This window comes from Cynocephalus volans, chromosome X (genome assembly GCF_027409185.1).
Source record: "Cynocephalus volans isolate mCynVol1 chromosome X, mCynVol1.pri, whole genome shotgun sequence".
Taxonomy (NCBI): Eukaryota; Metazoa; Chordata; class Mammalia; order Dermoptera; family Cynocephalidae; genus Cynocephalus; species Cynocephalus volans.
In genome coordinates, this window is record NC_084478.1 from 79,483,559 (window position 1) to 79,508,353 (window position 24,795).

The 24,795-nt window shown below is 37.1% G+C and overlaps 1 protein-coding gene across 1 annotated transcript in view; it reads left to right on the forward strand.

The window, feature by feature from the left end:
- Positions 1–24,795, forward strand: part of KIF4A (kinesin family member 4A) — a 137,972-nt gene that overhangs the window by 107,969 nt on the left and 5,208 nt on the right. The window contains exons 15-27 of the mRNA XM_063083335.1: positions 470–573; positions 1,531–1,675; positions 2,409–2,519; positions 8,265–8,348; positions 8,985–9,098; positions 14,995–15,150; positions 15,275–15,375; positions 18,923–19,052; positions 20,250–20,420; positions 20,809–20,916; positions 21,897–21,974; positions 22,334–22,432; positions 22,961–23,143. Of these exons, the coding sequence (XP_062939405.1) occupies positions 470–573; positions 1,531–1,675; positions 2,409–2,519; positions 8,265–8,348; positions 8,985–9,098; positions 14,995–15,150; positions 15,275–15,375; positions 18,923–19,052; positions 20,250–20,420; positions 20,809–20,916; positions 21,897–21,974; positions 22,334–22,432; positions 22,961–23,143 (1,584 nt within the window). The remainder of the gene's footprint in view (positions 1–469; positions 574–1,530; positions 1,676–2,408; positions 2,520–8,264; positions 8,349–8,984; positions 9,099–14,994; positions 15,151–15,274; positions 15,376–18,922; positions 19,053–20,249; positions 20,421–20,808; positions 20,917–21,896; positions 21,975–22,333; positions 22,433–22,960; positions 23,144–24,795) is intronic.

Here is a 24,795-nt window from a genome sequence, read left to right on the forward strand (position 1 = left end):
CCAGAAAGAAGGCAGATATTCAGGATAAATCATATTATTTGCACAATTTAGGCATAGTGGCCCACTCTTTTATCAGTTAGAGAATGGTGAGAACCCTACCAAAATCTAAGTTCCCAAACATGAACCAAGGGCCAGCCTTGCAAGCAGGTCTTTTTAAGGATAGCAATCTCAGGCCTGCTATATTAACTCTTTTCTGCACAGAAACTAAGACTAAAAGAGATGAAGTAACTTTCCTTAGAATACTTAAATAGTAAGTTTTGCAGTCAAGATTCAAATCCAAGCCTTTGGATTCCAAGTCCATACTTTTCTACTACATAACTTTAATCTCCATCAAATCAAGAACAAATGTTTTTAGTGTGCAATGAAAGTGGCTAAACAATGCATAGTTCCTCGAGACATGGAATGTTGAAGCAATTTTCTTCTTGTGCTATGTAATGCTTTCTTTCTCTCTGACCTATAACCTTTCTAGGATAACATTAAAAATCTAGAATTGGAAGTCATCAATCTGCAAAAGGAAAAGGAAGAATTGGTTCTTGAACTTCAGACAGCAAAGAAAGATGTCAACCAAGCCAAGTAAGAATAAAGTCAAATGTTATGTCAAGTTCCTTCTATGTGTGAAGAGTTTTAGAGGGAATAGAGAAGTAGAAGACCCATTTACTGCCCCCAAAGGAATTAAGCCTAGTTGTGGAGAGGAGACCTAAACATAAGAAAGGTTAAGTAATCAAGATTTTAAGTAACATCTGAGAATGACAGTAAAAAATGCCATGACAGAGCACTTGATTAGTAACCAAATAAATAAATTTCTTAGGCAGTAATTGCATTAAGAGTTCAGAGTCAGGATATATCAATTCAGGATGGCATGATCAGGGAAGGCTTTACAAAAAGTGAACATTTGAGTTGGCCTTTGAAAGATTATGAGACCTCCTTCACAGCAATAGTTTCCTTGTCCCTATACAGATGGTAAATTAGCTTGTGAATAGAATTAATGTCCAGGCTAGTGATTAAAAAATCAGTCTAGGTATCTATTGCAGTTGAGAAGAAAACCAAGACAGATAACCATGCATCCTACTCTCGATCAGACCTCTGTCTTATTGGCTATTCTACCTTCTTTTTACTCGGTGACTCTGTTTTCTCTCTCTGTTGAGTCTAAAGCTCATGTTCTTAAGTTATGCTTAATGTTTACTATCTCAGACTTGTGTAATAATTGACAGAATTATTCCTTACAGCTAAAGTGAAATGACATGCCTTAAAAGAACCATTTTTTTGACACAAGTGGTGAGGGAGGAGTGTATTAAGGCAGTTGCATTATTGCATACTCAGAAAATTTTGTTATTTTACTATTTGTATTAAGCTCCCATTATTGAGACAGTTTTTGTTGCTTGGGTGGTATTTGTTATTTTAAAGATGGCTATGTGACTAGTCACCTATTTTGTATGTATCAGGGTTGTGAACCTGGGAGTCTAGTATTATGTCTTTTGAAGTCAGGCTTTGTTGCTGGTAGTCTTCACTCCTACAAGCATCTGTGTTTAGGTTGAGTGAGCGCCGCCGCAAACGTCTCCAGGAGCTGGAGGGTCAAATAGCTGATCTGAAGAGAAAACTGAATGAACAGTCCAAACTTCTGAAGCTGAAGGAATCCACAGAGCATACTGTATCCAAACTAAACCAGGAGATATGGGTAATAAAATCTCATCCTTGCATTTACCCCGTTGGAACTTACAAACACAGATGTTCTGTTTAGAATTATGCTACAGAGGTGTTTTCAGGTGAGAAGCTAGCAGGCAAAACAATCATTGAAGTGTGTGAATCTCCACAAATATCCCTTTTGCAGGACATGATGATGGTAGTCATCTGATAATAAAACCTTGCTTTGACATTCAGAGTTTAATGTTAGATTCTCTGAACCCAAAGAACAAGATCTCAGTATTTAGTGGTGATATCCTGATCACCTTCCATGCTGTTTTGGCATAATTTCATAAATTAGCAAGATGACAGGCACCTAGAGAAAATTCTCAGTTATTGACTTTTCAACTTGTAACATCTGCAAAGTGGTGGTTATAGGCCACTTGTACTGAAACTTTTAGAATACAGTGGTTGCTAGATGGATTTGTCCTTGAGGCTTAGTAGATATTTCCTTGAAATTTCATTTATATATAGTGAATTTAGGGCTGAATTTAGCTTCTAGATACATTTTTCTTTTATTTTTTCATAATGTCTATTTGTGTACTCTATACTTGGAAACCCTGTGCAAACATAGCAAGGGGTATTGCAGGCCTAATCAGAAAATATGTTGGTGGCCTTCTCAGCTTGGCTTGGGTTTCTCTCTTCTTAATGGTAAGTCTATTCATCTGCACATTGGCCTAGAATAAAATTCAGAGGGCTAATACTTATACTGGTTTTTGTTTTTACAGATGATGAAAAATCAGCGGGTACAGTTAATGCGTCAGATGAAAGAGGATGCTGAGAGGTTTAGACAGTGGAAGCAACAAAAAGACAAAGAAGTAATCCAGTTAAAAGAACGTGTAAGTAACTAAAAATTCTCAAAGACCTAGCTGATAAACCCTTCTTTGGGCTGACTAACAATATTGAAGCTTCTCTTCAAACGTGGTATCTCCAAAAATGTGACATATTCGTGAATTTAACAGTATTGTATTAAATGTCTACTATGTGCAAGGTACTGTAGACTAGGTACCATGGGAAATAGAGAGATGAGTAGTATATGATCTCTGCCTTTTGAAAAATGCCTTGTCTAAAGGGGAAGGCAAGACACACACATGGATTTCTCAAATATAAGGAATAAAGAGATCTGGGCTTTAAGAATGGTATAAAATACCAGAATAACTAAGAGAAAGGAAAGCACACTTCCAGTTGGAATGAAAAGATGATACTGAACAGGCCCTCAATAATAGGGAGGATTTTGATAGAGTTAAGTATAGGCATTCCAGATAGATGGAACAATAGTAGCAAAGACAGAGATGACAACTTTGTCTTTCTCTCTCTCTCTCTATCCCTCTATTTATTTATTTTAAATTTTATCTTTTTGTATCGAAACATAATTGATTATACATATTTGTGGGGTACACTGTTGAATATTCATACTTGTGTGCAATATGTGACGCTCAAGTCAGGATAATTAGTATATTCAATGTTACACAATATATTCATTTTTGTAGCCCTTTACCAGTTTCTGTCTACTTCCCCGCTCCTTCCCCCTTTTCCCACCTCTGGTGGTCTCAGTTCTGTACAGAGATAACAACTTTGTAGACATATTCAAGGAATGGTGAATGGTCCAGGTGGGATGAAGGATAGTAGTAGAAGATTCTGTTGGAAAGGCAAATTGAAGGTGGATTATTAAAGATCCAAGATGTTTGAACTTTATTTTGTTAATAATGTAAAGATTCTTAGGGGTTTTTGAGAAACAAAGTGTTATCAGCAAAATACTGCTTTAGAAAGATGTATCTGGGAGTAATGTGTAGAACAAACTGAAATAGTGAGAAACTAGAGGCCAGAACACAAGTCAAAAAGATATTGCATAATCCAGAAAGATTATAAGGGCATGAATTAGAGTAGTAATAGTGTTCTTGGGAAGCACACTGGAAAGAACATTGATTTGGGGAAAATTTTAGAAGAATTGGCCAGAATGTAATGTGTTGGGTCAAGAGATAAGGAGAGGAAAAGCACTTTCAGAATGGCAGCATGAAGAATTTTGTGGACTCTCTTCCCAGCAAAACAACAACTGATGAAATTTGTAAAAACAACTATTAAAAGACTCTGAAAATTGTCCTAAGGGAATACAGGAAATGGAGAAACATTTATTTAAGAAAACCTACTAAATCTCAGTAAGAACAGTAAGAATCTGTCACATTTGAGCCACAACCATCTCTCTCTCCACTTTCCCAACTCCCAATCAGCAGCTATAGTTTCTTCCCAGTAGGAACAGGCCTCTAACATGTTTCATTCCCCATAGGTGTGTGTTGCCAGAGCTCTGTTTCAGGCAAGAACAGCCAAGAGGTCTGGGATTCTCTTCTTCTGTCTAGCTCCCTCATGTAGGGTGGAAGCTTTACCCTTGCTGCAGAAGACCAGGAATATAGGGGCCTGATTATATCAACCTATCTAATCATAGGTTATAGATTCCATGTGAGGAGAGGCAAGCCAAGAAGAGCAGAGTATAGTGCCCCTGCCCAGTACCCTACTTGTAGAACCACTCAGAGAAACGGGCTGCAGTCCCCACCCCCAGATCCCAAGCAGTCATGCAGAGATTCTGTCTCAGGGAGAGGCAGGCCATAGGAACAACCATAGGAATGTAGCTCTCCCTAAGGGGACTGACTTTATTTGGGGACAGAATCTGGGGAAATTCAGGCCTAAAGGTGTTGTTGAAAACAATGGAAATTTTGGTGGTGAGCAACTAAGAGGAGACTGGTAGCTCTATGAAAACAGTAAGTGAAACAGCAGTAAAAATTCACAAACTGATCCTAAAATTCATATATTCAAAACAATTAAAGAGAAGAACAGGGCTGGCCTGTGGCTCACTCGGGAGAGTACGGTGCTGATAACACCAAGGCCATGGGTTCGGATCCTATATAGGGATGGCCGGTTTGCTCACTGGGTGAGCATGGTGCTGACACCAATCCAAGGGTTAAGATCCCCTTACCAGTCATCTTCAAAAAAAAAGAACAAATTTGGAGATGCACATTTCCTGATTTCAAACTTTCTACAAAGCTACAGTAATCAAGACTATGTAGTAGTACTATGTAAGGAGAGACATATAGATCAGTGGAACAGAATTGAGAGTCCAGAAATAAACTCATACATTTATGGTCAGTTGATTTTCAATGGTGCCAAGACAATTCAATGAGGAAAGAATAGTCTTTTCAACAAATGTTTCTGGGACAAATGGATATGCACATGCAAAATAATGAAGTCAGAACTTGCCTCACACCATATAAAAAAATTAAAATAGAACAAAAACCTAAATGTAAGAGCTAAAAGTATACATCTATTAGAAGAAAATGTAGGTGTTAATCTTTGTGACTGGATTAGGCAGTGGTTTCTCAGATATGACACCTAAAGCACAACCAACCAAAAAAAAAAAGGAGTTAAATTAGACAAAATTAAAAGCTTTTGCATTATAAACAATACCATCAAGAAAGTGAATAGCTAGTCCACAGAATGGGAGAAAATATTTGCAAATGATATAACTGATAAGGGTCTTGTATCCAGAATATATGGAGAAATCTTACAACTCAATAATAAAAATATAACCCAGTTTTAAAATGGGCAAGGCAATAAGCACATGCAACAGTGCTCAATGTCATTTGCCATCAGGAAAATGCAAATCAAAATCACAATGAAATACCATTTCACAACCACTGGGATGGCTATAATCGAAAAGACAGATAATAATAAGTGCTGGCAAGAATGTGGAGAAACTGGAAACCTCATACATTGCTGATGGGATGGGAAAATGGTGCAGCTGCTCTGGCAAACAGTTTGGTGGTTCTTCAAGAGATTAAATAAACAGAGGTACCATATGACCCAGTAATTCCACTCTTAGTTCTGTCTACCCAGGAGATATGAAAACAGATGTCCATAGAGCTGTCACTTCTCCCAGGGTGACAGAGACACAAAGGATTACTCAAAGCCCATTTCTCCTGAGCAATGAGAGGCCCAAAGCGGTTACTCCCAGGCAAATCCTTTAAGAGATCAGGATTCCTAGGAAATAACCCCAAATCAGGTTTTCTCTCCGTTTTTATTCAACAGGCAAGAAAGTTACAGAAAAGGAACATAGGTGGTTACAAAAAGAACAATGAGATAATCGTTGTACTTTCCCATCATAAAGGTTTAGCTGCAACAAGGACATCTGCCCTTAGAGCAAGCATTTTTGCTGTGTTACAATTTTTTATCTACAACAGAGACTTTAGTCCTGGGAAAGTTTTCTGTTTTTCCCAAGCTTAACACTTCTATGTGTAATACCAAGAGGTTAGGCTATACCTGAACCTACAGGGCTGTGGCCCCACTAAAACTACAGGGCTTTTTTAATGTTGGTATACTCCACATATAGCAGTATTTGTAAAGCCAAAAAGTGGAAAAAAAACAAATGTCCATCAACTGGTAAATGCATAAAATAATGTGGTGTATATGTACAATGGAATATTATTCAGCCATAAAAAGGAATGAAATACTGTTACATGCTACAACATGGATGAACTTTGAAAACATTATGCTAAGTGAAAGAAGCTAGTCACAAAAGGCCACGTTATAAGATTCCATTTATGTGAAATGTCCAGAATAGGCAAATCTAGAGACAGAAATTAGATTAGTGATTGCCTAGGGCTTTGGAAGGCAGGGTGATAGCTAAAGAATATGAGATTTCTTTCTGTGGTAATTAAAATGTTCTAAAATTGATTGTGGTGATAGTTACATCAACTCTGTGAATATGCCAAAAACCATTGAGTCATATACTTTAAATGGGTGAATTGTATGGTATGTGAATTCTGTCTCAATAAAACTGTTAAAAGAAGAAAGGAAACATCTGTAAAGTGATGATGTTACATTCTACAGGAATGTTTACTCCATACTGGCAAGGATCTTTGTTTTGTTCACTTATGTATTCCCACTTGCTAGAACAGTGACTGCATAGAGTGGGCATTCAATTACTGTTTACTGAATGATTTTAACGATAATAAATACACATCCTGCCTTTCAAAAAAATGAAATGGAAAGTAGAGCCTCAAAAAGTACTCCAAGCATTTGTTCGAGTAACTGGGAAGTCAGAGGAAACAGCTAGTTTGAAGGAACAAGATTGGTTTTAGGAGAATAACCTTTGGAGTGGAGAGACCCAGAAGATATTGGACAATGTTAGCCTAGAGTGCAAGGGAGAGATTAGGCTGGACTTTGCAATTAGGGAGTTGTCTGCACAGAGGTGAAGGTTGAAACCACAGAAGTAATGAAATCATGTAGAATATATAGAAAAAGAAGGCTAAGAAGAGAATCTTCTTATTTCATGTATAAGAAAATGCAAAGAAGAAAATGAAATTTGTAAGGGAGTAGAAGAATTAGGAATGAGAAGTTCATTAGGAATGCTAATAATGCTAAGAGAGAAGCCAAAGAAGATAGGAACTGTTAAAAAAAAAATTGAATTTAATCAATAAGAGGTTTCAGGACAATGGTAGGAACTATTTACAAGAGGATTATGGAGTGAACAGTAATGACAGTGGAAGTACTAAACATAGACCTCTCTTTTACGAAATTTGGTGGTGAGAAGAATGTTCGGTTTTCTCTTTTCACTGGACTAGCTTAATCTCCTGGCTGTGTTTCTTTAATTCCCTTGACTTCTCATATCAACACACATCATATTTGATTATAATTGTATTGCATGTTGTTTGTCTTCTCTAGCAGTTTCTGTAAGAGTAGTAATCCTGTCATGTTCATCTCTGCATCCCAGACATGTAGCATAGTTCCTAGTGTGTAGTAGATGGCCCAATGAATATTATATTGGTTGAATGAAATGAATTGTTGAAGTATGCTGGCAAAGACATGACTAAAATGGCTAACTATGCCATCCAGGCTGGATAAGAAACAAGTGAAGCCAGGAAGAACTTAATGGATTAATAGAATAGGGAAGGGGCCAAGAAATCAAAGCATTTAATATTCTGTGTTTAGTTGAAGCAAGTGATAACCCATAGTACTATATTTCTTGTCCTTTATTTTTTAATATGGGCAGAGAGGGTATATACAGCAATAACCTGGTTTTGTTCAGGAATGAACAACCTCTTTAGCTGCAGGTTACCTTAATTTAATAGGTGGTTAGCTATATGATAGACTCTCCTTTTTGCCAGCCACCTGGGTTTTATGATGGATGCACTGGTAGGGTTGATGGGGAAAAAGTACTGGTCTACTTTTCAGGAGAACTGAGTCCCAGCTCTGTCAGTAACTACCTGTTTGAAAGAGACTGTTCATTAGATGATCTTTAAGACTTCTTCCAGGCCTCACATTCTATGATATTTTTTCTAATAATTGATTTATGACTGAGACTTCAGGAATCTAGCCACAGAACAATAAACTGAAAGAGAAAACCACCTTCTCTCTGCATACAAACATGGTTTCTAGAACTACCAGTTTTTGACTCTGATAGAAGATGAAGACAGCTCACTGTATTATATTTAGCCTTACATACCAAGGATATCTGAAAATACTCCTTAGTTATATTATAAGGTTTTATTTTAGCTAATTGAACAGCATCTGAGATCTGACTTTTTTCTAATCAGGACCGTAAGAGGCAATATGAGCTGCTGAAACTTGAAAGAAACTTCCAGAAACAGTCCAATGTGCTCAGACGTAAAACTGAGGAGGTAAGAAAATCCAATCTGCTAGGTCAAGTGTATTGTCATCTTCAGGCAAAGTAATATCCCTTAAATGATCCAGCGTTCTGAGTAACCAGGGATCCCAGTCTTAACCAGCAGTTCCTAAATCTTGATCCCTATTTATGTCATCAATTGTGAGCAAATAAAGACGTGATGAAAATGGTACTATTCAAATAAGGATTTTTTTTTTTTTCTTTTTGTCTTTTTGTGACCGGCCGCACACTGCTCAGCCAGTGAGCGCACCAGCCATCCTTATATAGGATCCGAACCCGCGGTGGGAGCGCTACTGCGCTCCCAGCGCCCCACTCTCCCGAGTGCACCACGGGGTTGGCCCAGGATATTTTTTTTCTAATTGAGTTTGATTCTTTCCCAAAAAACACAGAATACTATTATATATGATATTTCCAGACATTTTTAATCTGCAGAACTTCGTTGAAATGTATTCCTCCCCTAAGCTCTAAAGCAGTAGCTGTTCACCAGTATTATGTCCAGAAGACTTATAAACCTGGTTCCTATAGGAACTCAAACCCATATAATTTTTATTTTTCTTTACTAATTTGTTGGAATTAGAATGTTCTTCTTTTTACCCTTCATTCAACATTACAATGTGACATTTTTATTTAGGCAGCAGCTGCCAACAAGCGTCTCAAGGATGCTCTCCAAAAACAACAGGAGGTCTCAGATAAGCGGAAAGAGACTCAGAACCGTGGAATGGAAGGCACTGCAGCTCGAGTGAAGGTATGAACAGCTCGAACTGCCATTTCTCTTACATATGCTGAGTATAGGAAAAAACGGGAAATCGCTTTCTTTTGGTTTAGAAGTAAACATCACAAAACTGAAGTTCTACCTGAAAGCCTTGTTTCCTAAAGATATGAGTATCTTCAAACTGTTGTTAAAAACCAGGAGTATAGAACCCTTTCTATCCTTGCCCCTATTGAGATTCAGTTACTTTTTTAACAGCTTTATTGAGGTATAACTGACATTAAATAAATTGTATTTATTTAAAGTGTGCAATTTGATGAGTTTCAACACATGTATGCACCCATGAAAATCACCACCAAAATCAAGATAATGACAATGTTCACCATTGCCAAAATTTTCTTTGTACCCATTTGTAATTCGTCCCTTCCCTCCCTGGCCTATCCCTCTACTCCCCATTCCAGGCAACTATTAATCTGCTTTCTGTCACTATAGATTTACTTTTATTTTCTAGAATTTTATAAAAATAAAATCATACGCTATGTAATTTTTTTCTGACTTCTTTCATTCAGCACTATTATTTTGATATTCATCCATGTGGTTGCATGTATCATACTTCTTTCCTTTTTATTGCTGAGTAGCATTGTATAGACAAACTATAATTTGTTTATTCATTCACCTTACTGATGGACATTTGGGTCATTTCCAGTTTGGGAATATTACAAATATTGTACTGAACATTTACGTACAAGTATGTGTGTGGACCTATGTTTTTTATTTCTTTTGGGTAGCTATCTAGGAGAGGAATGGCGTTCTCATATGGTAGGTGAATGTTTTAACTTTTAAGCAACTGCCAAACTGTTTTCCAGAGTGATTATACCGTTTGACATTTCTACTAGCAATGTATGAGGGTTCTAATTGCTGCATATTCTCACCAGTACTTAGTATGGTCAGTCTTTTAAATTTTAGCTATTCTAGGGCCGGCCCATGGCTCACCTGGGAGTGTGGTGCTAATAACACCAAGGTCACGGGTTTGGATCCCTATATAGGGATGGCCGGTTAGCTCTCTTCAGAGAGTGTGGTGTTGACAACTCCAAGTCAAGGGTTAAGATCCCCTTACTGGTCATCTTTAAAAAAAAAAAAAAAAAAAACTTAAGTGGGTGGCTAGTGGTACCTCATTGTGGTTTTAATTTTCATTTCCCTAATGACTAATGATGTTAAGCATCTTTTCGTGTGCTTATTTGCCTCATGCATGTTTTCTTTTGTGAAGTATCTGTTCATATATTTTCCCCATTTTTTAATTGTGGTGTTTGTTTTTCTCATTATTAAGTTACAATTCTTTACATATTTTAGATATATCCAACAGAGGACTTCTCTGTTTTTCAAATATTTTCTCCCAGGCTGTGGCTGGCCTTTTCATTTTGTAGCAGTGTCCTTTGAAGAGCAAAACTTTTTCATTTTGATGCCATCCAATTTATTGATATTTTTTCTTTTAGACTCATGGTTTTTGTGTCCTATTTAAGAAATCTTTGCCAAACCCATGTGTATTAGTCCATTTCTGTTGCTTAAAGCAAAATGCCTGGAATGAAATTTATTGCTTACAGTTTCAGAGGCTGGGAAGTCCACAGTGCAGGGAACACATCTGATCAGGGTCTTGGTGGCGACAGTGACCCAGAGGTCTCACATGGCAGAAAGTGGTGGAGCAGAGAAGAAACTAACTTCTTGTGTGCTCTTCTTTTAAAGCCCTCAGAACCACGCCCCTGACCACCATTTTTAATCCATTCACTACAGCATGGTCCTACAATCTAATCACCTCTTCAAGGCCCTGACTTTCAATTACCGTAATAGGATTTCCCACCCTCAACAATTACAGTGAGGATTAAGGCTCAGTGAGGTTGCGGGGGGCATCCAATCTACAGCACCATGGTCACTAAGGTTTCCTCATAAGTTTTCTTCTAGAAGTTGTATGTTTTTAAGCTTTACATTTAGGTCTATGATTCATTTTGACTTGACACCTTTATCAGAATCAAATGTCCATATGTCTGTTTCTAGATTCTGTTCCATTGATACATGTCTATTTTTTATGTCAATACCAAAATGTCTTGAATACAGTCACTTTATAATAAGTCCTGAAATCAGGTACTGTTAAGTCCTCCAAAGTTGTTGTTATTCTTCAAAATTGTTTTGGGAAAACTAGGTCCTTTGCATTTCCATGCAGATTTTAGAATTAGCTTGTCAATATCTACAAAAAAGCCTATTGGAAGTTTGATTAGGATTGCATAGAATTTATAGATAAATTTGAGAGTTAACATCTTAAGAATATTGAGTCTTGATCCATGAATGTGATACATCTCTCCATTTATTTAGATTTTTAATTTCTCTCAGCAATGTTCTTGTTTTCAGTGTACAAATATTGCATATATTTTGTCAAATATTCCTGAATACTTTATATTTTTATGACATTGCAAGTGATATTTTTTATTTCCATTTCCAATCATTTGAACACACTCGTTGGTTCTGATAGCTTTTTTGTAGAGTCTTAGGATTTTCTACATAGTCAATCATGTTATCCGCAGATAGGGACAATTTTATTTTTTCTTTTCTGCTCTGTGTGCCTTTTTTTAGACTTTGTCTTGCCTTATTGCACTTGCTAGAACCTCTGGTAAAATACTGAATAGAATAGATGAGAGAGGACATCATTGCTTTGTTCACAGTCTTGAGGAGAAAGCATTCAGTCTCTCACCATTAAGTATGATATTAGTGATAGGTTTTTCATATATATCCTTTATCAGGTTGAATAAGTTCCTATCTATTCCTAGTTTGCTAAAGCTTTTATCATAAATTGATGTTGGATTCTTTCAGGAGTTTTTTCTGTATCTATTGATATGATCTTATGATTTGTTTGTTTTTAGTCTGTTAGTATGGCAAATGACACTGATTTTTCCCCAATTTATTTTATTGGGGTATAACTGACATACGGTAAAATTTACCCTTATTATTGTACAGTTGTGTAACCACCACCAACCATAATCAAGATATAGAATAGTTCTCTTATCCCCCAAAATTCCTCTATACCCCTTTATAGTCAACTTTTCCCAAACCCCTGGTCCTTGGCAAATACTGATCTGTTTTCTGTCATTATTGTTTTCCCTTTGCATCATTGTTAAATAAATTGAAAAAAATAGAATGGCTGCTTTCACCTAGCAGAACGCATTTGAGATTCATCCATGTTGTGTGTATCAGTAGTTTGTGACTGGTTTTTTTTGTTTTGTTTTGTTTTTCTGAGTAGTATTCCATTGTATGGATATGCCACAGTGTGTTTATCCATTCACCTGTTGAAAGATGTCTTGGGGTTTTTTTTCCCCAGTTTTTGGCAATTGTAAATAAAGCTAATATAAAAAAATTCACATACAGTTTTCTATGTAAACATAGGTAATCATTTGACTTGTAAAATCTATAGTGATTTCATCTTTCTCATTTCTGTTACTGATATTTTGTTTGTTTTCTCCTTTTTCCTGGTCAGTCTGGCTAGAGGATTATCAAAGAATCAACTTATTCTTACAAATGGTTAAAATGATAAATTTTGTTATGTATATTTTACCATAATAAAAAATTCAAAAAAACACAGCTCATTAATTTCCACTCTGATCTTTATTATTTCCTTACTTTTGCTTACTTTAGATTTAATTTGCTTCTATTTTTTTAGTTTCTTAAGGAAGAAGCTGAGATCACTGATTTGAGTTCTTTCTTCTTTTCTTTTCTTTTCTTTTTTTTTTTTTTTTTTGTTTTTTTGTTTTTTTGTTTTTTTCGTGACCGGCACTCAGCCAGTGAGTGCACCGGCCATTCCTATATAGGATCCGAACCCGCGGCGGGAGCATCGCTGCGCTCCCAGCGCCGCACTCTCCCGAGTGCGCCACGGGCTCGGCCCGAGTTCTTTCTTCTTTTCTAATATTGCTGTTTAGTGCTATAAGTTTCCCCTCAAGCACTCCTTTAATAACATCCCACAAATTTTGATAATGTTATGTTTTCTGTTTTTATTCCTTTTTTATTCAATTCAAAATACATCCTAATTTTGTTGTGGATTCCCTCTTTGACCCATAGGTTGTTTTGTTTCTTAGCGGCTGGCTGGTACAGGGATCCGAACCCTTGACCTTGATGTTACAACACCTCACTCTAACCAACCAAGCTAACCAGCCTCCCCTGACCCATGGGTTATTTAGAAGTGTTGTTTAGTTTTCAAATATTTGGGGATTTTTCCAAATATCTTTTTGTTATTGATTTATAATTTAATCCCATCATGGACAGAGAACATATTTTGTATGACTTGAATCCTTTTGAACTTAATGAGATTTATTTTATGGCCCAAAATATGGTCAATCTTGTTAAAAATTCTTTGTGTACTTAAGAAGAATGTGTATTCTGCTGTTACTGGATACAGTGGTCTGTAAATGTCAATCATGTCAGTTTCATTGATTGTGCTGTTTACTTCTACTATATCCTTACTGACTTTCTGCCTACTTGTCCTATCAATTAATGAAAGATGGGTATTGAAATCTCCAACTGTAATGATAGATTTGACTATTTCTCCTTGAAGTTCTATCTGGTTTTTGTTTTATGTATATTGAAGCTCTGTTATTAGGGGCATAAACATTTAGGATTAATCGATGCCTAATAAATTATAAGATAACCTTATCCCTGGTAATATTCTTTGTTCTAAAATCTACTTTTTCTGATATTAATATAGCCCCTCCCCTCCAGCTTTCTCTTGATTAGTGTTAGTGTGGTTTGTGTTTTGTTTTTGTTTTTGTTTTTTGATGCTTTTAATTTTAACTTATTTGTGCCTTCATTTTTAAAGTATGATTCTTATAAGCAGCATATTGTTGGGTCTAGCTTTCTTAATTCAATCTGAAAATCTCTGCATTTTAATTCAGATGTTTAGACCATTAACATTTAATGTGATTATTGATATGGGTAGGCTCGAGCTTATCGTCTTGCTACTTGTTTTCTTCTGTTTTTCATTCTTTTTCCTTATTTTATGGCTTCTTTTGGATTAATTGAACATTTTTATGATTCCATATTATCTTTTTTGTTGACTTATATGTTTTTGTTTTATATATATCTTATTATTAGGGACATAAACATTAAGGATTATGTTCTCTTGAACAGTTGATTTCTTTACCGTGATGAAATGATCCTTTTTAACCCTAATAGTGTTCTTTGATAGGAATTTTACCTTTCTCATATTGATATAGCCAGTCCAGCTTTCTTTTGATTACTATTAGCATAGTATATCTTCATCAAAAGCAGAATTGTACTCAGGGGTAGTTATTGTTTTAAAAAGTGAATTTAGGGCCAGCCTGTGGCTCACTCGGGAAAATGTGGTGCTGATAACACCAAGGTCATGTGTTTGGATCCCTATATAGGGATGGCTGGTTAGCTCACTTGGGAGAGCGTGGTGCTGACAACACCAAATCAAGGGTTAAGATCCCCTTACCGGTCATCTTTTAAAAAAAAAAAGTGAATTTAGTGACTTTTGTTTTCTTTATAAAAATCCCATTCATCTACTTAAAAAATTAAGAATGGATATCTGTTTGTTAAATAGAATAGATAATAAAATTATTCTTTAATTCCATATCATGACTAGGTAAGGGCAAGGAACAAATGTTAAGGTGAAAATAAAGACAGAGCACATAGAAATGCTGAATATCTTGAGAAAGATTTTCTGGAGAAATCCTCTTTCTTATGACCGTTTTGGCTATTACTGTTAAAGGCTCTTAGAGAGGTACTGGCATTTTTGGTGAGTGTGGGTACAAATGGAAATCTCAATTCTAGTTACTTGGGCTCTGGTTCTAATGAATTAAGTCTGGAGCAGAATCTAGCCCATCGACCAGTGATTATTCATCTCTAACCCTGACATCACTGATTTATCTTCTAGAATTGGCTTGCAAATGAAATTGAGGTTATGGTCAGTACTGAGGAAGCCAAACGCCATCTGAATGACCTTCTTGAAGACAGAAAGATCCTAGCTCAGGATGTGGCTCAACTCAAAGAAAAAAAGGAATCTGGGGAGAATGCACCTCCTAAACTCCGGGTAAATGCCCTTATGAAAAAAATTACCAACAATCAGACTCTGCCTTCCCTAGAAATCCTCATTGCTTTGGAAGATTACTTTCCTTTTAGTACATCACCCTTGTTCCCTCTATTCTTCTTTACAGAGGCGCACATTCTCACTTGCTGAAGTGCGTGGTCAAGTTTCGGAGTCAGAGGATTCTATTACAAAGCAGATTGAAAGCCTAGAGACTGAAATGGAACTCAGGTAACAGGACTATCTCTAAGGCATTATAAAATTTATGCACGGAATCAATAATAGAACCTTTCAATCCAGTGATTCAAAAGCTTATTTTTCAAAAGCTTTGTGATAGTGGAAAAATAAGAGAAAGTAACAATTTTTTGAACCACAGGCTGCACCAGACACATTAGGTACATTTTCTCATTCAATCCCTCTGATATCCCATGAAGTAAGTATCATTCTTCTCACTTTACTAAAATGAAGTTCAGGGATCTTAAGAAATTTTCCAAAGGTGTTAACTAGCTAACAAACAACAGAGCTGGGATTTGAAACCCACTCTAATTCCAAAGCCCATGCTTTTTACAGTACACCACAATTTTTGATGTAGATGTATCTCTGTAATGTTGAGCAACTTAAGAACAGAATTTTAGAGGAAGCCAAGAAATAATAGAAGAGCAACAACATAGAAAGAGATCGTCAGCAAAATAGATATATAAGTAAAGTTATCGTGAGCATTAAATGAGTTTAAAGTGAAGTGCATAACACAGTACTTGGCATATTAGAAGTTCTCATTGAATGTTCTTCTCCATCTCCTCCTGGCTCTAAGGACAGAAATTATGCTACACAGCCTCTCTAATCACTATTATTGTCTTTTAAGCAGTTTATGAAATCTAGAAGAAATAGTATTTTGACAGATAGTGTCTTCGGATAATAGAATTTTATTGCCCAAAAGACCTTAGAGATCATTTAATTTGGTTTTATTGATACATATTAGCTGTTTATCTTTGTATACATCTATAAGTCACTCAACATTTGAGTTTCTGCTTTGTGCTACACTGGATGCAACTGAGAGATACAGAAAGAATAGATAGCATTATCCTTACTCTCAAGTGGAAATAGTATAATTACTCATAATGGTGTCCTAGAGTCATTTGTTAAAATTTCCAGAATGTTGTAAGTCATTGAAAGCCTATAATTGATTATAGTGAAAGTATTTACACCACAGAAACTGGCAAAATCTACAAATCAGGGCTGGTTTTTTAAGTGCTGTTTGTTAAACATTTAACTGTATACCACTTGTGTAAGTAAATGATTATGTAAATGTAGGGTGGGTGCCAAGTAGAAGGAATTAGACAGGGTTGAGTTTAATTAGGAGAATTTTCCTAAAGTTACGGAGACTTAAACTAAATTTTGAAGTAGATAAGGGATGTGAATTGTCAGAGAAAACAGAAAAGGGCCAACGATAGATGACAACTCTGAAGTGTTCTGCCCTACCTCTTCCAAAAGATTTCCCTGACTCCTCATCCCTCATAAATTTTCCTGTTCTGTAAACTTTTAGAATTTATAGTACTCAATTATGTGGTACAGATGATATAAGTTATCTTTATTTTTATTAATTATTTTATATTTATTAGTTTTGTCAATCTAAAGACAGATTGTAAGCTTGTTAATGGAAAGGACTATTATATTAGACCAGGGTTCTCTAAGTGTGATCTGCAGACCCCTAGGGGTTTCTAAAACCCTTTCAGGGGGTCCAAGTGGTCAAAACTATTTTTATAATAATTTTAAGACATTATTTGCATTTTATTACTATGGTAACATTTGCACTGATGGTGCAAACGTAATAATGGACAAAACTGCTGACACCCTAGGCTGAATGAAAGCAATAGCACCAGCCTTAACTAGTAGTCATTGTATACTTCACCATTACACACACAGTCTAAAAAAAAAAAAAAAACCAGTCTTACTAGTGGCTTTGATAAAGCAGTAAAAATTGTTAATTTTATTAAATGTCAACCCTGGAGTTCATGTCTTTTTAATATCCTGTGTGACAAAGCAGGAAGAATCCACAAAGCATTTCTGCTACATGTTGAATATGATGGTCATCTCAAGAAAAGCACTGTGCAATTGTTTGAGGTGTAAACTCAACAGGCGTCTTCTTTCATGGAGTATCATTTTTACTTGAAAGAATGACTGACAAACTATGGTTATTCAGACTCAGTTACTTGGCAGATATTTTCTCAAAAATGAATAGAGTGAACCTGTCACTTTAAGGAAAACAGCTGGCAGTATTTGTTACCAAAATAAAACTTGAGATTTCAAGCAAAACTTAGAATTTTGGAAAACTTGTTTCTGCTACCATGAGCGTGACAGTTTGTCATAACTTTTCTGATAAGACCAGTAGTGATATTAACAAATGTGATTTTTTGTGTGTATTGTATAGGGAACTGTGTTAACATTTGAAGGATCTGCATGTCTCAGTGGACTAATGTCCAAATGTCATGTTACAAGATAGAACAATGGATTTTAATATAAGAGAGTGGGAAGAGTTTATTATAATAGTTTCAGATTCTACATTGCAGCTAACTTTTAAGGAACTACTACTTGTTGAGTTTTAATGTAGTTTCAAAGAAGAATATCCACAATTACCTGAAAAGGCTATTAAAATATTCCTCCCTTTTCTAACCTGCATATCCATGTAAGGCTAGATTGTCTTCATTTACATCAGAACAACATGTCACAAAAGATTGAATGCAGAGGGAGATTTGGGAATCCAGCTGTCTTCAACTAAGCCAGACATTTAAGACATTTGTAAAAATGTAAGATAATCTCACTCTTTTCACTAAATTATTTTTTGCCTTGGAAAATGTTATTTTTCATAAAATATGTTATGTTAATGTATAATGGGTTTGTTGTTATTTTTAAGTGAATTAATATTTAATTTTTTTCTCAGTGTTACTTTCTAATACTACAAATATCTATAGCTATAACATATGTGAACAGAATTTCTTAAAGGTCCTCATAATTTTTAAGAGTATAAAAGGGTCCTGAGACCCCCAAATATGAGAACAGCTATCTTAGATTACTTTTGTACCCATCTTCCTTATAGTACCTAACAGAGCACTGCATGTTAAGTACATGCTGGTATGCTGCCTCTCACTAGACATGGGATAAATTTGAGAAGGAAGCTATTAAATGAAACTGAAATATTGTGTAGACATTAGACTAGGCCATGATCAGAAAGTATTTGGAAGCTATAACCAGGGGCAGGGTATCTAGTTTTCTTAGAAACTTCTTAGTCCTATGGCAGGCACTTCAAGATAACCACTCACACCACCAGACACAGGTGTCAGTTTGGTATTTGATTCTAGCAAATAGCATCTACCTGTTTGTTCTTTTGAGATTTTTTTCTTCAGAAAAATCTTATCCTTGCATGGATGGGCCACCATACCACAGTCCAAGCTTATATAGCCTCAAGGCGAGGTCACATTGCTGTCACTTCACTACAACAAAAGCCTTACTATAATAAATCTTCCCAAGTCCCACTATATGACCCATTTATTTCAACCAGTATTTAATAAAATAAAGCCATTTGGATAGTCTCTTGGAGTTCCTTTGTAACAGGATTTGAGATACTATATAAAATCCTAGCTAGATGACTCAATCATTATATAAATGATATTTAACTGATAGCTCCATTCACAAAATTATTTGAAGTTTTCCTCAGAGCTTCTCCCCTTCTCCTTGGTGTTGAGGCTACTTGCAATAAGGCTTACTCTTTCTTTCCCTGAAGGAGTGCTCAGATTGCTGACCTACAGCAGAAGCTACTGGATGCAGAAAGTGAAGATGGGCCAAAACAACGCTGGGAGAATATTGCTACCATTCTGGAAGCCAAGTGTGCTCTAAAATATTTAATTGGAGAGGTAAATATCACTCTTCCTACCAGCAATTAGAGGTCTGGCTGGGTAGATTGAAATAAAATGTTAGCCTTGGAATACTGTCGTAGTGTTATTGCCACTTTTCGTGGTAGAAACCTCAGTGACACTAACATTAGAGAGAGTTTAGTGAGTAAAGTTTGGTATAAGCAACAAGTACAGGCCAGTCATTTACAAAAATATGACTCACAAATTGATGCTTGTCATCCCTGGCATGTAGCAAGTGCTCAATAAGTGTTAGCTGTAATTATAAAAATTAATTAGAATTTTAATTAATTGTAATTAGAAAAAGACCAGGATGCCATAATGGACCACTGGTTAAACATAAACTATTATATTGTACTACTTTCTAAAACACCTTTGAGATGTATATTCAAAGGTTTAAGATACAGTCTAGAAAAAAGAAAACCTAAGCATCTCTTGACATATGAGGATTCATTTTAAGGAAAAGCCATCTTCACTGGCTTTAAAATAATATATCATTTCACATTGTCACAGGAGGAATGAAAGTTGATCACCTCTGGTGATTGACGCATTTTTACTCAAGACAAGCATACAAACTCCGAATCCACAAGTTTGAGCAATGCTGCCCTTTATACATTTTTGTTTTGTGTTAGTGGATTTGTTCAGGAAATCCTGATTAGTCTTGTGGACACTGGTATTTACCATATGGGCAAGTAGTGAATGTCAAACTAGGCCAGCATAAGATATCAGTGTAGCCTGAAGAGCCAGATCTACAGTCTCAGCTAACATGTCTACGAGTTCTGACATGTGAACACAGACATTCTGAAATGGGACATAATTGGTCATGAGGGTGTGTTCTGTGGATTTCTCTTTAAAATTAAAGAAGAACTTCTTAAATATCAGAATTTGGAGTTGTCAGAAACTGTTTATGTTAGGTTTATTCTTGTCTTGAGGCAGAGCAAGAGATAAAATGACCTTAGCTGTGGTTTCTAGCCCTAAGATACATGTCTCAGCAGAAATATGAACTCTTGGCCTGGGAATAGAACAGTAGTACTGTTACTATTCAATGTTAGAATCCATATGACATGAAAAAATAAGAATGGATTTGAACATGGAGAAACTTTTCTCAGACCTTTCAAGAAAGCTGACGTTTTCCTGCCTAATGAATGGGGGAAAGGTGGTCATTCTCCAAATACACTGATCTTCTTTTCTCCCCTCCAGCTGGTCTCCTCCAAAATACAGGTCAGCAAGCTTGAAAGCAGCCTGAAACAGAGCAAGGCCAGCTGTGCTGACATGCAGAAGTTGCTTTTTGAGGAAAGAAATCATTTTGCTGAGATAGAGACAGAGTTGCAAGCTGAACTGGTCAGAGTGGAGCAACAGCACCAAGAGAAGGTAAACTCTGGCAAGCCAAGAAGCTATACTGAGAAACAAACTGTCATTGCTTTTTGTCGTCAGTTAAAACACATAGTGTGTATTATGAAGTTTCCTTCTAACAGCCTGTGGTCTTTTCCAAATTTTCTAAATAAGAAACCTGAAACAGAGAGAAGTGACCTAAGTTATACATACCAGAGACAATGGCTCTTAGGCTCTGACTTGAATACCAAGATTAACATGTTGAGAAACATCATTGCTGTGTTTACTCCTTCAAGCCGAGAGAGCAAAAGAGAACAGTTTACTTCTAAATCACAAAGGAGTCACCTGGATCACTGCTGAACTAAGTCGAAATTCCTTTTCCCCCTTGTTCCTTTGATACGACCTACTGGGTTGTATCTTTCTCTAGGTGCTGTACCTTCTCAGCCAGCTGCAGCAAAGCCAAATGGCAGAGAAGCAGCTAGAGGAGTCAGTCAGTGAAAAGGAAAAGCAGCTGCTGAACACACTAAAATGTCAGGTATGATAATGAGGGAAAGGTCTCCAGGAGAGAGGTTTCTCAGGCCTGAATGAGAATCCTGTCTCATTTAGACCATTGTACTTGCAACAGAGAATAATTAACTTCTGAAAAAAGGTTTATAATTGTAGCTTCTACCACCTTTTGGTGCTATTTGATCAATTTAGGGGTACTCAGAGTGTAGCCACATATAGAATAAACTCATTTTTGGTACCAAAATGGCAGTACTTATTCCATACCAGACTTCAAGGCCTCCTGGTTCTTTGCCTCAACCCTGAGCTCTAAAGAGTTGAGGAAGTGAAATCATCCAGTATTTACTTAGAATTCTTGGGTGCAGTCAACTATATCTTCCCTGAGCTTGTTCTTCTGAGCTGAGAATGTTTGTAAAATGCCTGGAGTCTGAATTTCTTCTAGAGGCTGGGAACACCACACCCTTTAGTAGCATGTTGGAGCACTGTTTTAGTCCAACCGTCTCTACGGTTTCCTTGGCAGCTCCTATCTAAGACATAACCAAACTAGTTAAAAGGTTGTATGTGTGAATCCGGTTAAGTGCCAGGAAGTTTAAACAGGCTTATTGCAGTAGCAAATAAACTGACTAGTCTATGTTGAGAAGGGTGAATAGAAGCGTCTGTAGACTTTAAGGAAACAGAACTAACTCTTTCTGGGGTTTTTAATCAGCATCCTGCTATAAATAGGGGATATGAGGCTAGAGAATGAAAAAGAATTAAGGAAAGCTTATAGGGCAGAGCCCATGGTTCCTATGAGTACGGTCAGGCCTGCTGGGAAGCATTGGAATAGAAGTTGCATTCAGAGCACCTAGGAACCAGGAATCAGACATTTTTCTGGGTGCCAGTGCCTGCTGTGCAAAAACCATCTGCTGCCAGCAACTTGGCAGCAGTACTTTTTCATCTATGTGAGTTGTTTGGTAACCCACGTGAAGTGCCCAAAATAACGCCACCTATCACTCCACTATCTGGAAATAGGATGAAGAACTTGAAAAGATGCAAGAAGTGTGTGAGCAAAATCAGCAGCTTCTCCGAGAGAATGAAATCATCAAGCAGGTAATACAGTTTCCCACCCACATGATAAGCCCTGGGAGATCCTTTTGCTGCTGAGCTAGCTCTTGGGAGCAACCCTCAGTATGTGACTTGGCTCTATTTATAAAGTCTACATTGAGTTTCCATGTGATATAGTCATGTGCATTTCAAAGTAGTATAAACACAAGTTTTTAAATTTGCCCTTTTCTGAATCTAATATTGATCTTAGAAAGTAGGAGTCCTTCAACCTACTCAGCTATAACCCTGCCTCACTTTACCGTGGTTTAAAATTGAGCTAGCCTACTAGGTCTGGAATCTTTGTGTTTTAGCCATGAGCACTCCCAGAAGCTACATTTTACACTTTGTTTCTTCTTTTCAAACAGAAACTGACCCTCCTCCAAGTAGCCAGCAGACAGAAACCTCATCTTCCTAAGGATACCCTTTTGTCTCCAGACTCTTCTTTTGAATATATCCCACCTAAGGTAAAATACTCAGTGCCTGTGATACTCTTGCATAGCCTCGGTTTGAGATGAGTGTGCTAAACTTGCCTGTTGTAAGAGGTTGAGAGTTAAAATTCCCAAATTCTAGCATCTCAATTTTCCTTGGAGTCCCAGACAAAAGTACAGTATAATCCTAAGGAAAATAGTCACTCTTCCTCCTCAGAAGTCTGACTTTTGGCCATGCACAGGCATTATGTAATACAACTGAGGAGGAGACGGAGGTGAAAAGAGCAATATTCAGCTGTCCATCCAAAGACACTTATCTGATCACATCATTAGTCCCCCTTACTCCCTCAGATTGCTCAGCCTCCAGTTTCTATCCCTCAAAGACTCTGCAAGGCCAAAGGCTAAAGCAGAATTTCTTCTGATTAGTAAAGCCAAGTGGGGTATATTTGAGGGAGTCTGAAATCTGCTCTGAGAATATAGCTGGCAACAGCAAATAGGAAGATATGATGCCATATGTATTTTTTAATTTTTTATTAAATAACCATTCCAATCCTTTTTTCTTAGCCAAAACCTTCCCGTGTTAAAGAAAAGTTTCTGGAGCAAAGCATGGACATCGAGGATCTAAAATATTATTCAGAGCATTCTGTGAATGAACATGAGGATGGTGATGGTGACGGTGATGATGGGGATGATGAGGAATGGAAGCCAACAAAATTAGTTAAGGTGTCCAGGAAGAACATCCAAGGGGTAGGAGCCACTTGTTTAACTCTGTCAGGGGTCCCAATCACTAGTATTCACTGCCAGCAGGATAGTTTTCTGAATCTAGGAATATGCTGGCCCCATACCCTGCATCTGAGCCCTTTGGATCCCGTTCAGAGGCACTGACTCCACTAAGAGGGGGCTTGTTGAGCCAGATCTGTGTAGTACCTGGGGCTAGTGTTGAGGGCTGCCTGCATGCACAAGTTGGCTCTCTTCATGTTTTCAGGATCTTACCAGCCTGAATAAGTAGTACCATTTCATTGAAGCTGATTCCAAAGTGATCATAACAATCTTTCTTATTTTCATAGCACTTTACAGTTTATAAACCATTCTCAACGTTCTCTCTTTTAATCATCACAAAAAATCCAGTGAGGTATTTATTATTTGCATTTTGCAGATAGACCTCAGACCCACAGGAGGGAAATGGCCTTGCCCAAGGTCGTAAAACCAAGTGCCAGGACTTGAAACCAAATGTGGTCATGTGCCGCTTAACACAGGGATGTTTTGAGAAATGCATCGTTAGGCAAATTCATCGCTGTGCGAACATCATAGACTGCACTTACACAAACCTAGATATAGTACACACCTGGCCTATATGGTATAGCCTATTGTTCATCGTATATACGGTCCGTCATCGACTGAAACGTTGTTATGCAGTGCATGACTGTATTCTAACTCCAAGTCCAGTTTGTTTCCACCACATCATGGTTATGTTGGTAAAAGCTGCAGACCAGAATCTGAGTGGGTACTTTATCTTCCTTGTTTAATACAGTGGTTTTGTTCACTGGGCTAAAGGGGCAAAGAGAATTACAGAGAAAGTTAGTAATTAAGATCAAACATGCCAAATTAAGGCTAGTTAGGAACAGTCTGACTTTGAGGCATGCTCTTTACTTACACAATGATAATCCTACATAATTATCAAGCCTAGATGTTTTATGTTGAAATATTAACTTCCCAGACACTACAGTTCACCACTACTAGTACCCTGCAGCCACATTCTACCTAAAGAGAATAGTTCACAAATTACCTCAGCTGGCTTCCTAGAAGGTTACTTGATTTGATTAGCTGATAGCTCACCACATGGGGAACTGAGCCTTATAAAGCCACAACACCAGAGAGAAGCAAGTCCTAAGGAATAGATAGCCATGGTGGTAAGTCATTTGGGTAGTTGGAGTCATCAGGAATATAACATCATGGGCCCATAATGGGACTACAAGCTCATCTTTAGCCTCAGAGAGCTTATAATCAAATGGGAAAACAAGGCAAAAAAATAGAAGTATACCATAGAGTCTCAGCATATTCATCTCAGGGAAATGGACTGAGGGGTTTTTAAGAGTGACTATAAAGACAAACCAAGGGGGCCGAGCCCGTGGCGCACTTGGTAGAGTGCTGCGCTGGCAGCGCGGCGACGCTTCCGCCGCGGGTTCGGATCCTATATAGGACTGACCGGTGCACTCACTGGCTGAGTGCCGGTCACGAAAAAAACGACAAAAAAAAAAAAAAAAAAAAAAAAAGACAAACCAAGGAAGTATAGTTTAGGAGATGCAATGAAAGAGGTGACTATTGCTACATTATAAGATGGCAAGGAAACTACAGTCTTGGAAGCAACTGAGAATATTTCTGGCACAACGAATAACGTA